This window comes from Lutzomyia longipalpis, chromosome 2, assembly GCF_024334085.1.
Source record: "Lutzomyia longipalpis isolate SR_M1_2022 chromosome 2, ASM2433408v1".
Taxonomy (NCBI): domain Eukaryota; kingdom Metazoa; phylum Arthropoda; class Insecta; order Diptera; family Psychodidae; genus Lutzomyia; species Lutzomyia longipalpis.
In genome coordinates, this window is record NC_074708.1 from 10,100,271 (window position 1) to 10,117,145 (window position 16,875).

The 16,875-nt window shown below is 39.0% G+C and overlaps 1 protein-coding gene across 1 annotated transcript; it reads left to right on the forward strand.

The window, feature by feature from the left end:
* Nucleotides 1-2,166: 2,166 nt before the first annotated feature.
* Nucleotides 2,167-15,770, forward strand: LOC129791452 (proto-oncogene tyrosine-protein kinase receptor Ret). Its single transcript, XM_055829636.1, has 5 exons — nt 2,167-2,765; nt 9,428-10,143; nt 12,029-12,197; nt 12,274-12,694; nt 12,827-15,770. Exons 1-5 carry the CDS (start codon nt 2,681-2,683, stop codon nt 15,159-15,161), a joined length of 3,726 nt encoding a protein of 1,241 aa, XP_055685611.1. The 5' UTR covers nt 2,167-2,680; the 3' UTR covers nt 15,162-15,770.
* Nucleotides 15,771-16,875: the final 1,105 nt, after the last annotated feature.

Sequence of the window (16,875 nt, forward strand, 5' to 3'; positions counted from 1 at the left end):
AAAGACCGCGCCAGACAAAAGCAAGCCCAATCCGATCCGGGGGTAGGATAAGGGGGTAGAATGTCTGACGGAATTGAGGAAGTCATCGAGAGTGTGGCTCACCCCTCGATCGCCCCTTTGGGGGTTACAAAAGGTCAATCGCGCACACTTGGCCACACCAGAGAATCTTCTTTCCGTTCAAGCGCCTGATTTTCCTCCACCGCAAAAAGGGGTGTGTGGGCGTGCGATTCTCACCCCGGAAGGAGAGTTTGTGTCGTTCAAGACATTTTACGGGGGTGGGGGGAGTTTGGCAGGGGAGACAAGGGTGGAAATTCTGACGCGTTCACTCCCCTAAATTGTATATGATTTCCCTGTGAATTAAATTCCACACGAAATTCACGCCAAATTATACGCGAGGAGCATCTCCGCAACGAGACTTCCAAGAAATAAAAACCCATGAAAATTCCATTCACAATCGTTTTATTGCCATTTTAACCCAGAAAAGATTCTCCGCACCAACCTTTTGAGGACGTTTTTTTCTTTGCTTAGTTCTTCTTTGGCTCGTGGAAATTCCTCAATTTCTTTTTAATAAAACTATCACGTTAATTCCTCGTTGAATGGGGGTACATAGTTTCCACTGAATGATAAAAGAGGTTTGGAAGAGCTTCTCTCTTAGTCTGCCTTCCGGTGCTTATAATTAAAAATCCACACTGAATTTTATGAATTTCCTTCCCATTTTCCGTGCACATTTTCAAATTCAAGCGACTCATATTGTGATAAAAAATGAGTTTTTCGACTTCAAGTTGTTTTGTAGTGAAAAATAGGGGTTGTGGAGTGGAACCATCGAGGGTTGTTTTTCCATATTCTTATCATTTTCTGAACATTGTAAAATTTGTTTGCACAAAAATAGCAAATTTATTGTTGATTTTGGGATTTGCATTAAATTTATTCGTTGCAAAAGGAGATTTGTGGTTCAAAGGAATTCAAATTCAAGGAGTTATTTAGGTCAAGAAGTGGTGTGTTGGGAAAAATTAGAATCTTATGGTTTTCTTGCTTAATTTGAGATTTTATTAAACTTTTTACCAAATGTTCATGGCAAGATAAGAATTATTTTCATTCCACTGTAAAATCTTCAAAATTTATTTGAAAATCTTTGCGGCTTCTTCTAATTTGCAACTACAACCAATCACAATGAAAAATGTTACGGAAAATTAAAAAAGAAATACTTTTAATAAAGGTTTTTTTTACTAAAATATTCTTAAATTACATCCTGAAAACTTTAAGAATTCACAGACTTTTTAAAATAGAAAAAATATTTCAATATATCTTTATTCAAAAATCTTCTGTAAAAACTTTACAATTGAACGGAATTCAATATTTTCTTAACAAATAGAAAGTAAAATAAAACATAAAAGTTCTATAAACTATATCAAAAAGTTTTTCAAACTTTTGATTTCCTCTCATAATTTATTAGGAAATTATTATTATTTTCTCTAATTCATAAATACGTAAAACGGATTATATTAATCTCAATAAACAAACTTTAGAATCTCTTTAATGAACTTTGAAAGCCACTTTAATTTTTAATATAAGTACAGGATATATCTACATATTACCATGATGAAGAAAAGTTCCATTAAAACTTTCTAAAAGGATCATCTTGCGCTATTTTTACCCCTTTTCCTGGGAAATTTTACAAGCTCCAATTCACTTTTTTTTACAGACTCCATGAATTTTTTATTAAAAAAAAGTTTTATTGAAGTAATTATTAAAAGAGGAAGTTCCTTTAAAAAATTCCTTCCTTATTGCCAAGATCTTCTGCAACAAGACAGAAAGTGCAAGAAATATGCTTTTAATTTGTGAATAATTGGCAAAATTTTCGCACATTGTGGTAGAAAAAAATGCTCCCCGAATTATCATAGAAATGAGCATAAATTCCAACACATCCCACCATTTGTTGAGTTTTGTTGGCCATAAAATTGTGATGAAATATTTAATATAAAACTCAATGTAAAATCTCACCATTTTGCCCCGGAGGACGGCAATACGATGCAAATAGGGATATTCGAATTAATCATTTCTTGACTAAAGGGGGGGCTATTTTTCTGATTGGCACTATTTTTTCGAAGGGCCAGAGAGTGTGGGTGGCCTCTGGGGGGATGATGGTTTGTTGAGGGTTGAATTTTAATGTATCAATTCCACGGAGAAATCGTCCGTGCGTCGAAAATCCACCCTTGTTTGGACAAAAAGAGCAAAACCCATCGTGTGGTGTTGCGTTGCTCAACAAAAGCAGAGTCAGTTGAAGCTCGGTGGTCGTTGGAAACGGACGGAAAAGTGCGGGAAAAGTTTAGTTTTGTGAAAACAGAAAGTTCTCTTCTCAGAGGAAGTTTGTATTGTATAGTGTTCCTTGTGGAAAAAAAATCTTCCCTTTTTTTCGGGGGGAGGAAAGAAGAAAGTTGCAACGAAGAAGAAGTAAAAGTGCTCAAAGGAAAAAAAGAATTAGGAGGAAAAATAAAAGGAAGTGTGTGAGGGTGGATTAATTCCACAAAACAGTTATTTATCGCTGAGGGGCTGCAAAGGCCGGTGTGGTGGCAAAAAAGAGGCGCACGGACGAGGCGATAATATTTTTGTGGACAAGAAAAGGTGTTTGATTTGCACGTTAATTTGTGCGGCATATCGGTGGGAGGCAGAAAAATCAATTATGACGCACTTTGGAACCCACCCCCGAAGCCATCCCGCACAAAATATCCTCATGCTTCTCTTTTTATCAGCACTCGGGGTTTCAGGTAAATAAATAAAGTGAAACAGCAGAAAAAAACCCTCACAGGCATTGAAATAGTTTTAGAGATCGCATAAGGTCGTCTGATAACGTGCCCCTCTTTTTTTGCGATTATTCTTTCATTCGCGCGCCAATAAATCGATGATTAGGGTGGTAATTCCCTCCTCTTGCGCCAATTTTATTCTTTCGCCAAATGACCATAAGAGTGTTATGATAAAAAAAAACGTACCTAATAATGAAGCGTGAGTGTGGAAAGGTGCCAAAAAAGATCACATTTCCACGCTCAATGACATTGTGCGTGGGGCTGACTGTGAGACATTATCAGCAACAGTTTATCATTTGTTTGTAATTAAAATATATCTCAACATAAACAAGAGCTGGGGCTCTTGCATGGAGTGCCATCGGAGTGTAAATAGTCTGTGGATGACACTCTCACAATACCATGGGAAAATGTACCTCACGGAACATTTTAATAAATGCACTACATCCTAATCTCTCAAAGCAAAAGGATCTTTCACGTAATCCACCCTTAAGTTTAGAAGGCAATTTTGTTTGTTTTTTTTTCTATTTATTATGAGGGGTTTTCTTTAAAATTAAATAATATTAATTCGCAAAGTAATATGTTTTCTGCGTTCTAATCGCTTTTATCATATTTTTGTAAAAATATTTTTAATACAGAAAGTTCTAAAAGAAAAAAAAATATATATAAATGCATAGATATACATATACATATAAAAATGCAAAGATAAATATATATAAACTGCAAAGATAAATATTAAATTAAATATAGCATGGATGGAACAGTATAAAGCGAAAGAACGGTAAGTAAAACTTACGGGCTGTGATTCTTTCTTTTTCAATGAAATGTGAAGATGGCTGAAAATTGAGGATGGGCAAATTTTGAGGAAAGCTTTCTCGCGCACCGAATCACAGCCAACGCGCAGATAATTTGTGAAATGCCTTAATCGTGGGCGTTGGCTGTGATTCGGTACGCGAGAAAGCTTTCCTCAAAATTTGCCCATCCTCAATTTTCAGCCATCTTCACATTTCATTGAAAAAGAAAGAATCACAGCCCGTAAGTTTTACTTACCGTTCTTTCGCTTTATACTGTTCCATCCATGCTATATTTAATTTAATATTTATCTTTGCAGTTTATATATATTTATCTTTGCATTTTTATATGTATATGTATATCTATGCATTTATATATATATATATATTTTACTTTACTTTTACTTTTATATGTGTATATATAAAACGCCCCGCTTCGCGGGGCGTTGGACTTATTCAAATCAATCAGGATATGACATGTTAATTTTAAAACGCGATATCTCCGGAACGGCTACATAGATTTTCTTCATTTTTGGCATGATGAAAGATATTATAGCCAACTATAACATATCAAAATTTGAAGCAATTCTATAAAGCGGTACTCGAGATATTCATCGAAAACTCATCGAAAATTTTGTTTTCGATTTTAGCGCCACTTGCGGTCATTTTATGAACTTGCAATGTTCCGAGCAGTTGTAGGGCTCATTAATATCTTTCATTTGAGCCCGAGTTGATCAAAATCGGTCAAGCCGTTTTCGAGTTATGGTCGATTTTCGATGAAAAATTGTGGCGGCCATATTGGCTAAACGGCTTGACCGATTTTCGAAAATGAGGTATTGTTGGAAAGCTCTTGATGGCCCCTACAACATATCAAAATTTCAGATTTTTAGCTATTACAGAAGCTGAGATATAGGGAAAACAAAATTTGACAGTTATTCAAAGTGGGGGGTTGGATTTGACTTCATAATCGGATGTCTTCCACCCGATATATGAACTTTGCCGTTGACCGCAAGTCTCTATCTATTACCGTTCTCTTGTAATTTAGCGAAAGGTTCCGGACGGCCGGACGGCCGGACGGCCGGACGGAAAGATTTTTGGCGCCACCGTTTTTTGGAATGTAGGGACCCTAATTCGTGCTCATCCCAAGTTTGAGCCCGATCTGACGACTTTGCATTTTAGAGTGTACACAGAAGCTGTGCTTCTTTGAAGAAAGAATCACAGCTAATAGCATAATTTTCAATTTTTATGATTAAAAGATATTCCAGATTATGAAAATTTGAGATTGGTTGCTAAATAATACAAAATGATTAGAAATCTAGAATTATAATTTATTGGGTAAATTTTGATTAAAAAATATTTTCATTCCAGAAAAATATTTTTTTAGGAAGTTTAAATATAAAAAATGAAAACCAAAAATCGCGAATATCTGGTTTCTTGTTAAAAAAAATTGCAATCGAATATTTAAAAAATAATTTGTAGATCATTGCGAATATTTATTTTAATCTAGAGAATATGTTCTTAATGCCGAATAAATTATGTAAATCGTAATATTTTCTTTACATTTTTGCCTCATGTTGCATTCAAACTTGTTTTTATTTTTTTTTTAATATGTACCCTTAACTCAAACAAATATTAAGAAAGTACTTTCCTCAAGCAATAATTCTTAATCTAGATAGAATTGTTCTCCTATATTTTTATAAAAATCTTAAAACAAAGAACAATTTCTTTTCAAACGAAATAATTAAATGGAAAATCAACCTCTTATCTCTTTGGCAAAAACATCTCCTTGGAAAAACCTCAATTTCAAAAGCTTTTCCAGTTTAATTTTCAAGAGCGGAGAGTCAATAACAAGAAGTGCCCAAAAGATAATCATCTCATAACTCACGCCATTCTTCGGTCAAAAGGCTTTGGGTGATAGCCGAGACCTCCCCACTGCCATGCCCTGTGAGGATTTTCACTTCAAACACCCATACACAAGAGGAGCTTTCAGCAGGAATGATTCAGGGATTACTTCTGGCACATTGCCAGAGTTGCTGCCTCCATCAGTGAAAAATCTCTGTCGATTTTTACACATCCTCACTCGTTTTTTGCGTGTAAAAAGCTCCCAATGTACAGACTGATTGAGGGGGGGTCAGCAGGTTGGGGATGAGGATGGGTTTTGTTTTGGGGGGGGGGGGTGAATTTTTTATGAAAGAACAGAAGTATTCCTTTTGGTGAATTTTATTCTGCTACTTTGGGCGCCTTTCAGGACAAAAGACAGACGCTTCCCAATTATAATCCAAGAGTTGGTTATGATAAATTTTTGTGCAGGTTTCTTCCAATTCTAGCAGAGTATTCTCCGCTGCTTGGAGTCACCCCTAAAAAAGTCCATTTGAGTCCATCCCTAACATAACATAAATCGTTCGAAGCTGTCGTCGACGATTATGGGAAGTTCAAGGGCACTTCCAGCAAATTACAACGCTAGAAAAAAACTAAAATTCTGAACAAATTGGAGTGCCGAAGTAGGGGGTGTGGGTGGTGTGGATGAATTATGCGAAAAGGAGGGTGGGTGGTTGGCTATTAAAAATCCAATTCAACGTCATCATTCACCCAACCCCTTTGGCCGAAAGGAAGTTCAAAAAAATGCGTCGCTCACTTTTATGTGTAAATCGATAGAACAGAAGTGGCAAAGTACTTTCAGCACACACTCTCTCTTGCTCTTTAGCTCTTTCAGCCCCAACCTCCCCCCTTGTTTCACCCATCCACGGACAGACCCCCATGTTAGGAGTAAAATATACGCGCGCGACTAAATTATTCTCACCCGCAATTCATCATAATGCTGCAAAGAACGAACCAAAAAGCTTCTCCTCTCCTCTTGCTTTTTTCCTTCCACATCTTATCAAAGCTCCAACACAAACACCCTTCCTTCCCAGCCCGTCCTCCCCCGAAAAAAGACTCTCATGCAATGTGGCGGGCTCGTTGTTTTTTGTTTTATTTTACTTCTTTGAATCCACCCACCCCTAAAAACAAAGGGCTCTCCTAAAAATTCAAGAGAATGTGTACAGTAATTAAGAGGTTTGGGGTTGAGAAAGGATTTATATTAATTTCGTCTCTGGGGGTGGTTCTGTGATGGAAAAATTCCGCCACATGAATTTTGAGAGAGAAAAAAAGGCGCGCAAAGGTGTTCCAGACGTCACGGAGAGGGTTTGTCCACTCCCACAGAAACACAACCATCGTAAGATTAATACTTTTACTTGTCGACGACTAGTTATGAGAGTTGATTAAATATTTTCTTCCTTTCTCAGAACTATTTTTTGATTGCAAAATAAAGTGGCAAAAGGGGCGAGACCTTCGTTGGGGGAGTTTTCTTGGAAATAAGAAACGCGCAAAATTACCTTTGAGATTAAAGATTTTATCATGGCTTGTTTGTTATGATTTATTTACTTATTTTATGGTATTTTATGCGTCTTTATGGTGATATTTTTATTCTTATTAAGAGATTTTGTGTTATGTTGATGTTTTACTTCAAAATTGTTATTTTTAAAATGAAAATCCGGAATTTCTAAAAGGAAAAATTTTCAGACTATTTTATTGCAAAAAGGAGAAATTGAGCACTATGTCAGGGACACCCTGTACCCACGGCTTCATTGCATCACTTTAAAGAAGCAAGATTTTAACGCCTTTATATCGTATCTTGAGCATTTTCCATTATTCCGCGAATCTCTTGCAATATTCTTGCAATCTCTATGCGAAAACACCTCCATAATTCACCCGAGATCGGCGCGGAAAGTTAAATATAAAGACATTATCCAATAACAACCCTCCTCTCGCATTGGATTTAAATAGCATTTGTTAGAGAGGGTGAGGAGGGGTTGGTGGGTGGATGTTAGCTGCACAATGGTGGGTACTCGGATGCACTGCTGGAGGGTTCCCTTTCTCTCTACACATTACGTTTAACAAGAGCAAAGGGATGAATGTGGAGCAAGCATAAATCATGCGGTATGGAGATAATTGAATTTCCCATCATCCCCCGCGTGTCTTTTGCACTCAATTGCAGACGTGAGCTTTGACATCCGCCACCCCCAATGCAGCTCATTGTTGTCGGGAATAATTATAAATTGATTGTTGGAATGTGGAGGGAATTTTTGTAACATGATTTACAAAGTGAGCACCACAATGGGGCTCTTATGTTCGTGTGCAAGAAGTTGTCTGGGATGTGCGATGGGGATGTGGGAACTTTAACATCCCTCTATGAGACTTTCGCGATGTTTTGTTGAGCTGCGGGGGTGAGTGACAAAAAACTCCAGCGTCTTGTGATTCATTCGGTAGTCTGTGAGTAATAATATAATTGGAAACTTTGGATGCTGATGTGTCTCATTTCACCGGGACGAAGGGGATGCGCGTAGAGTGGATGGGGGTGGCAATGAGTCACCACAGCATGCAGAGCGTCATCAATTGTGGTCCAGTCTGGGGGCTCTCGAGACGACCATCTACTATCGCTATCAAATGCAAATTCACCCAGACACTGCTTAAGGGAATTTATAATCTCATCGCTTTAAATTTTCAGCAATAATTCTCGCATGAAGCTTTAACATGGGATGCTTTTAGGGCAAGTTTTTGCACATAAAGTTTTCCTATAAATTAGGGAAGTTTTTTTTTAATTGCCAAAGAAAGTTAAGAAAAAAAAGAAAAGTGAAAGGAAATTTATTGAAAATAGAAATTGATTTTTAAGGGTATTCTGGTGAAATTGTTGGAGCATTGAATTTAATTCAATTTTAGAAAATTCCCAAAACGTCTTTTTAGATGTATTGAGAAGTAAAAAGCCTTAAGAATAAAAGAAAAACACATAATCTTCTTCCTGCTTTTCAGCATCCATTTCTCTAAAACCAGAGATAGTAAATATCAATGCATTAGTTGGAACATCAAAAGTGAATTAAGAGATAATATTTTGCCAACAAATTGCAGTGATAAAGAATCTTTCACCCCCCATTTTTGCACCCTTTGCCTGAAGGAAAAGCCAAGGGGTAATTATCTGAATGAAATATTATTCAGATATTCGTTATTAAAAAAAAAAAGTCGGAATATTTATCATAAAACATTTTTTAAATATTTTATTTTAGGTATTAAGCAGGATTTTCCTATTAACTTACGTTCGAAAAATTTTCTTGGCTCTCTGAAAGCATAAAAATGATGGGAAGCTTTAGTTTTATAAAAAAATCCAAAGAATTCTGTTAAAGAGAGAATTTAAGATTTTTTTGAAAATCTTTAATTACATTAAAATGAGAGAAAACGTTAAAAGAATTAATTAAAAGTCAGAAAAATGCTTTAAATGACTCGAAACATTTTTAAAGAATCGGTAAAAATGTTCATAAAAATTCCCCAGATAATTACCCCTTTGGGAAGAATCTTTATATCCATGTGCGATTGGCAGAGATTGATAAGGCGAAAAATAAAGCTTTTTGCGATACAATCGATGAGTGACACGTGAAAAGGGAGCCGCAGTGTCTTCATTTTCCCGTCTTTATATTCTCCTTTTGGTTTTTCTTCATCAAACGTGGGGGTGGTGACGAAGGGACATTTAATTTCACCCCTTATGAGATAATTTAATATATACAAGCGCCGTGCACTCCTTTATTGGGCGATAAAAATAGGTCATTGAGTTCGTATTTCCCAACTCTGCGAATGGCAATGTATGGAGGGGCAATTTGCACGATCTTCGTCTTTCAAATTAACCGCCATCAGTGGGTGGACAGGGGGGAAGAGTTTTCCTTTTTATGATCAGTTTTAGGGGGTATATAGAGTTGAGATTTTATTGGCAAAAGGGAATTTATTGTATCTGTCTGTGATTGATTCCTGCAGGAACATGGGGATGCCCTGGGCTGGCCGACATGAAAATGACCGTACCAATTGGTGAGGAGATGATGGATCTCATTAAGCACACACCCCTCTTGCAGCTCACAGCTAATGGGTCGAAATATCACGTACATGAGCTTCAGGAATGGCTCACAATTGACGTAGAGAGTGGTGAGATGTTCCTCATGGATGCCTTTAGGAAGGCTAAACCTGGACAGAGCTACACAGTCACCGTAGATCTCCTCCCTGACTGTGTGAGCAGCACAAAAATTGAAATTATCCCCGTGAGAATAACTTCCTTGGAGGGATTTTGTCGTGAAAATGGGGAATTGTTCTGCTTTTGGGATGCAGCAACATACAGAATTCCCGAGAGTGGGAAGAAGAGTGGGAAAGTGGAAGAAATTGGTCCAATTGCATCGGGGTTTTTGAGAAAAATCTGCCCAAATGTTGCGATGAAATACAAAATGATCAATGGAAGTGATTTCCTGGACATTAGAGGAGGCATCCTCAGGAGAATTTCTCCCGTGGATCATGATACATTCGCCCCAGGACCGAAATTTATGCCAACTGTTGAATGCTCAGTTACCACAAGTCCCAAAACCACTGCCAAAATCTTCAGGAAAACCCTCACAGTGGACATTCTGGATAGGAATGATAATCCTCCACAGCGTCAGGATGATCACCGAATAACCATTGATATTGCTGACCCGCATTTCTCAAAGGTAAGGCTCAAGCTCATACGCAGAAACGCCCACACTTTCACGTGAATTCAATTAACCACCCCCCCACACGCCTTTCCTTTCGTCCTCAAATTGCGTTAGTCCTCCAAAAAAGAAATAGATGACCATCCTGACCACCTCATCAGATTCATTGTCGTGCATCGCGCAATTCGCACGGGGATTTCCTAATTAAAAAGCCACCTCATTTTTTTTTTGGTCACAGCCGCCCCCGTGGCACAAAATCATCCCCCAGAGGATGACCTTTTGCGCGCTATGGCCCCGTTTTCGTGCCACCCCAAAGTTTTTTTTTAGAGAAATTTGCAATTCGGGAATTGGCCCCAAAAGAAAAACGCGCCCCTAACGCATTTAATTGATTTAATTTTCCGCGCGAAAAAGAGCATTGTCATGATGTTGGAGAAAAATTCCAGCAAAGGGGGTGGGGGTATGTTGTAGGGTTGAGTCCTCCACCCACGCGCACCTTCCCATAAACATACATTTCTAATTGTATGACTATATCGTGTTTCACATGATTTCCATATATTGAAAACAAACACCAAACTATAAACCATCGTCTTTCGCATTGCGTGGGTGGAAAGTTTCGTGAAATTTTCAAAGGGATGAAAATTGGAAAGTAATTGAGAAAAATGTTAAAGATATTGTCATAAGGTTTTAATTGATTTTAAGCTATTTTAACACATTTCTGTTGGAGCTTAGAAGCTGTTGATTGATTAGAATGAAACTGTTAGGGTTGATAGAACTTGATCAAAGAAATGTTTGAGATTATCTTGAATTAAAGATTTTCCAAAATTGCTCAATAACAAAGAAAGAATAAATTCTATTACTAAATTTTCTTTATTCTTTAAAAAAAATTTCACAAAATTTTATCAAAATCCCTTCTAGAAAATTTTCTACAGAATGAAAATGATTGAATCTTTTTTTTCCTGGATTTTTTAAACGAAAAAAGAAAAAGCCAAGCATTTTTGCCAAAAAATAAATAAATTAAATAAATAGAGAATTCTTTCAGAAATGGAACAATTGTTGTTAAAAATGGGATAGAGAAATCAAATCTTGAAAATAAAATGATTTTTTAATGGAATTTAATTCCGGATTTTTCCTCAGTGGAAAATTTTAATAAATTCTTCTTTAGTGATTGAGCTTAAATCCGTAAGGAAATTAGTTAAATCGCTCCCACAATTAAATTTGTCCAAAATTGTTTTAAAATTTCGTGAAATTTTCAATAAAGCTCCCAAAGCCTAACTCCAACCCTTCTTGTATATGGGGTGCTGGATAAAACTTTTTTGGGAGGTGTTCCTGACCCGGGGGTGTATCGTCGTGCAAGAGAAAATCATGAGAAGGGTTCTTTGACCCCTTGGGGCTACTTCCCACCGATCCACCCCCATCCCAATGTAATTCTACCACATATCCCGGGTGGAAAGATGAAAAATTGCGGGCATGTCTCTTCCGGATTAAGGAAGTAGTATAGCAATTCAATTTTCCCCTTCTTCACGAGAAGCTCCTGTTTGAGTTCCTCGAAATCCCCGCATCCTGGACAATCCCACTAAGCACACACGATAATTTAATTAGCCATTACAATTCATGCTAAAATGTCCACGCGGTATGTAATTGCTGGCCATTTGCTATATGTGCTCGACCAATTTGTCCAAGCGCAGACTATATCTGTGAAAGATGAGGTGGAAGAGATGATGTTAGGTGAATGAATGCGGCGTGACAAATAGCGCCCAATCACGCAAAGTTCATGTGCTTTGCGGGGGAAGAAAATCGTGCATTGAATCATTTATCAATTTTTCACCCTCGACCGGGGAAGTAAAAGCTCCTCTACTCTCCATCCTTTACCTGAGGGATCACCCTGATGAGATTTTTCTTCCAGGGAAAACAAGTTGGGAGTCAGAATGTAATTTTTCTCGATGGAGACTCCCTCCAGGCGAATGCAAGGATGGTGTATGAAATTCTAAATGACACCATGGAAATGCTAAAGCCTGATTGCAAAGGCTACGAAGCTGATCACATGGGATTGAAGACTTCAGTCATCAACTGCAGTGAGTCTCTAACTTTTCTTCTAAAATTCAATTTTTCAATAAGAAAATTTCTAATCTCTTAAAATTTTCCGTTAAGAATTAATCTTCTCCCGTGATGGGATCCTCCGGAAGAGTCCTTACTGCGTTGTACTGCTGGCTACAGATGCTAGCCTTGGTGTTAAGGAAAATTCCGCAAATACAACAATTTGTATTTCGGCTAATCTATCACTTATTCACGAACTGGATGGACCAACTGCAATGGCTCTCTCTTCGTCTGTACGTCAGGAACAGCCAAAGAAGACGATGCTACAGCAACGACGCAACAACAGACGAAACTACGTTAACGGACAAAGTGAAATTGCAGCAAAAGCAGCTCAAACTGCTCTTGAAAATGAAACAGCCAAAGGAATCGTTTATCCTCATGATATTTACGTCTTAAGGACAGCAACGAACATGACTAGAGTTGCCCAACCTAAGAATATGATGGACCTCCTGAAGGTTTCATCGATTAAGTTTAAGTAAGTCAAGATCGACTGATCTTAACGATCTTTTTTTAATTTTTATAAAACCTTTAATGAAAGAAAGAGTTTTTTTTAAGCCGGTTTTGACTTTTAAATAAGTCAGTTAACAAAGCTTCCTTCTTTTTGCAGAGTAACAAGTGATCCAATTGATGCTTTCGGGATAACTCCTCTGGGAGGAATAATCTTTGTCCGGAATACAACTGCCTTGCAGAGAGCGCAAGAAACAATCTACTACCTCACAATAAGTTTCCTAAAGCAGACACAATCAATGGTTTTGCACGTTCACGATGACTACATCGGGAATGGTACGTGTCAAACCAATGCTACCCACGTTCCTTCCTGCTCAGAAATGAGTACAAAGTCAACGTGCGTCAAAACTTGCGGAATTGGCGTTAACGGCGGCAGTTGCCAGTGGCGATCGAATGAACTGCAGATCCACCTTACCTTGTTCTACGCTACGTGTTCACCCAATTTTACATACTGCCCCGATGGAATCTGTGATCCTCTTGAGGAGATTGGTCAAACCGGTGAACACTACCTCTGCCCTCAAGATTGTACGAAGCACGTCTACGGATCGGGGAAGCTAAATGACAGTGGCTTAGGGATTTACTCCGGAGTTGGAGTTTGCAGTTGTGACGACATGGGGAAGTGCTCATGTGGCGCACCGGCTAGTTCATACCCTAAAAGGGAGAAGAAACCAAAAGTTAAGGCGAAGAATGAGACTGAAGCCTTCTCAGGAAATATTATTGATCTTCAGCACACAGGACGAGTTTACAATGTAAGCACAAATCCAGCTACTTGGGCATCTTTTCAGTGTGGAGCTTCTTGCTTGAGTCTCATCATTGGCCTTCCGCTGATCCTCTTCACGGTTGTTGTTATTCTAATTTTAACAAAATGCGGACAAGATAAGAGGTGCAAGAGGAAATCCCTGCCCGAAGAACGAATAGCTTTCTCGCCAGATATCGATCAGAATAACCCGGATCTACCTCTTGTTGCCATGACGAGTCCTTTTGTCTTCAAAACCGATCCAGATTCAAAATGGGAATTCCCACGTATTCAGCTAACGCTCGATGTAATTCTGGGTGAAGGTGAATTCGGGAAGGTTGTTAAGGGTTTCGCAACTGATATCGATAGTCGTCCTGGTGTGACAACTGTTGCAGTGAAGATGCTAAAGACTGGAGCTCATTCAGTTGAACTGTTGGCTCTCCTGTCGGAGTTTCAACTCCTTCAGGAAGTTTCACATCCAAATGTGATTCGTCTCCTTGGAGCTTGTACACAGGCTACGGATAATCCATTAGTTATTATTGAGTACGCCAAGTATGGTTCACTGAGGAACTACTTGAGGCTAAGTCGCAAAATTGAATGCGCAGGAATTGAGTTTACCAATGGCGTTGAACCGGTAACAGTTAAGGATATCCTTTCATTCGCTTGGCAGATTTGCAAAGGAATGGCCTATTTAACGGAGATCAAGCTTGTTCATCGGGATCTAGCTGCAAGGAATGTCCTGCTAGCTGAGGGAAAAGTCTGCAAAATTTCAGACTTTGGTTTAACGAGAGACGTCTACCAAGACGATGCATATCTAAAACGTTCCAAGGATAGAGTTCCTGTTAAGTGGATGGCTCCGGAGTCATTGGCAGATCATGTGTACACAACAAGATCTGATGTATGGGCATTTGGTGTGTTAGCGTGGGAACTCATAACTTTGGGAGCTTCTCCATATCCTGGGGTTCCACCGCAAAATTTGTATCATCTCCTGAAGCAGGGGTACCGAATGGAGAAACCTAAAAATTGCTCCGAAGACATCTATGCTATTGTTAAATCCTGCTGGGCTGATGATCCTCTAGCTAGGCCGGCTTTTAAGACACTCGTTTCGCAGTGGGAACGACTTCTGGGGAACAATGCAAAGTACATCGAATTGGAACAGAATGCAATCTCAAACCCACTTTACTGTTCAGACAACGACAAAGAACTGCCAAGTGTGGAACTGTCGGAAGATTGTCTCGATCATCTGTGGTATCCGCCAAATTCCATCTTCTCAGATCCAGACAATGACTCCAATGTCGCAACAACGGGCAATAGTGGCCAGACGGACACAACTTGCCTCACTGATGTTCACCCAAAGGGCTACGATACGCCACGACCGCTAATTGAGACACGTACGGTAGATCAGAGGATGAGGTATGAGAATGAAGTAACAGTTCCCACAACAACTAAGGGCTACGTCAATCAACCTGAGACGCTGAGTGAATGTGAACCTACGCACCTAGATCCCAATCACTATGAAAGCCCAATTGCCAGGGGCAAGTCCTATGTGGATATGACAGCAGCTAGGGTACCACGAATCAGTGGGATCACCAACAACCTCGACACCTCAAATGTGGACAAGAAACTCTCCAAAGATATCTCCTTTAAGTTCTTTAGTCTTCTCAATGATTCCGATGGGAATGCAACGACAATTGTTTAGGCTCTTCTTGGGGAAGTTGGTTTTATGTTTTGGCAAACTTTACGGCTTGTTTGGAAAGGCCTAAGGCAGACATATTGGACGCTAAGACGCCTAAAAAGAACTAGAAACGTGAAACATGAAACATGAATGAAAACATTTTAAAAGATCTCTATGAAGAAATTAATTTTAAAATTAACAAATTGGCCTTAAAATAATTTTAAAAACAAATCTTTTAGAGAGGAAAAAAACTTCCCGAAGAAGTAATTTTGAAAAATTCGTTAATTTTTTTATTACCTAATTAAATATTATGGCTGTATTCAATGTGATTTCCTTGAACAAAAAAAAAATAAGTCAGAGAGTCGAATTCTCTTCATTTTTTCATCACCTTTTTGCGAACGGGTATTTTATGAGAGAGAGTGAGGTGTGAGGAAAGGTTTTTGGGTCCAGGAAGTACTTTAGGAGAAGGGAGGGATCAGGTAAACAAAAGAGGGGGAGAAGATAATTTGTACTTGAGTAGTTTTTAAGATGAAAAGGATCATCCATAAAAATATCTTTCGATGTAAAATGTGCTTTTAAAAATCCTCGAATTGCATTAAATGGTAATAATAAAACAATTGATAATCTCAAAAAGTCTTTAATTCTCTCAATTTTTTTATTAAAAAAAGGTAAGTTACTTTTAAAGAGCAGATTAAAAAGAAAATTCTTCAATTTTTTAAATTAAAATTTTATTTTATTTAAAATCAAACATAAAAATACTTTCGTACGCTCATTTGTCCCTTCTTCAGGCATCCTTTGTCTCCTGATCCTCAGGAACGAGTAGATTAATGTTCCCCTTTGTAGTGCTGCCCAGGAATTTCTCTTCGTCCCCACGAATGCAGAGCTTATCACCCGTGGAGGCTACAATGCGCTCCCGGATCATGGCTGCTGGTTCCCAACGGGATGATTGGCAGTTTTTGCAGCTGAATTTGGGCATGCGATGAACGGTGGCGGTGCGATTGCCACAGTCAGCACACTTGAAGAAGCGCTTGTCCGTGTCGATGACTTTCAGCGGATGTCTCTCCTCGAGACAACGCGGGGCTGCTGAGAAGGCCAAATAGCCGCAAGTTCGGCACGCAACGGCTTTGCAGGCCACCTTGAATGTCGACAGCATCTTCTCCTCGATTGCTTCCTTCTTCTCCAGCGTGTAGAAGTACTTGTCAGCCTCTTCCATTTCGCGACGATCCACGAGATCCATATGCGACGATGTTGCTGCCATGATGCGCTGAATGCGATCCTTCCGTGTGGCTTCTTCGGCTTTGGCGCGTTTTGCTTCCGGAAGTTCCTGATTCAGCTCCTCCAGGGCACGCTTCTTTCCAGCCTCAGTGCCACGGTGTTTTACAAAATTGGGATTTGCCTTCTCAATGGGGCTCTTCTTGAGAATCTCTGCTGCCTTCACGCGTGCCAGGGCTGTTGCTTTCGTGGACACGTCAATGGTGAAGGAGGTTTTGCTGAGACTGGGAATTTGCGATGAGAAGATTGCTTTTGGGGGAGGAGGAGCTGGATTGACTTTTGCAGGAATTTCGGGCTTCTGTGGAACTGCTGTTGCTGCTTCTTTTGCTACTCTGACTGAGGAATCACCCTTGAGAATGGCCAAACGCTGAAGATCTTTCTGCTTTTGCTCAAAATTCGCCTCTGCAACTGCTTCAGCTCGACGAATTCTCTCCTGGGCCGTTCCGGTTGTTTGAACAGCTGCAGC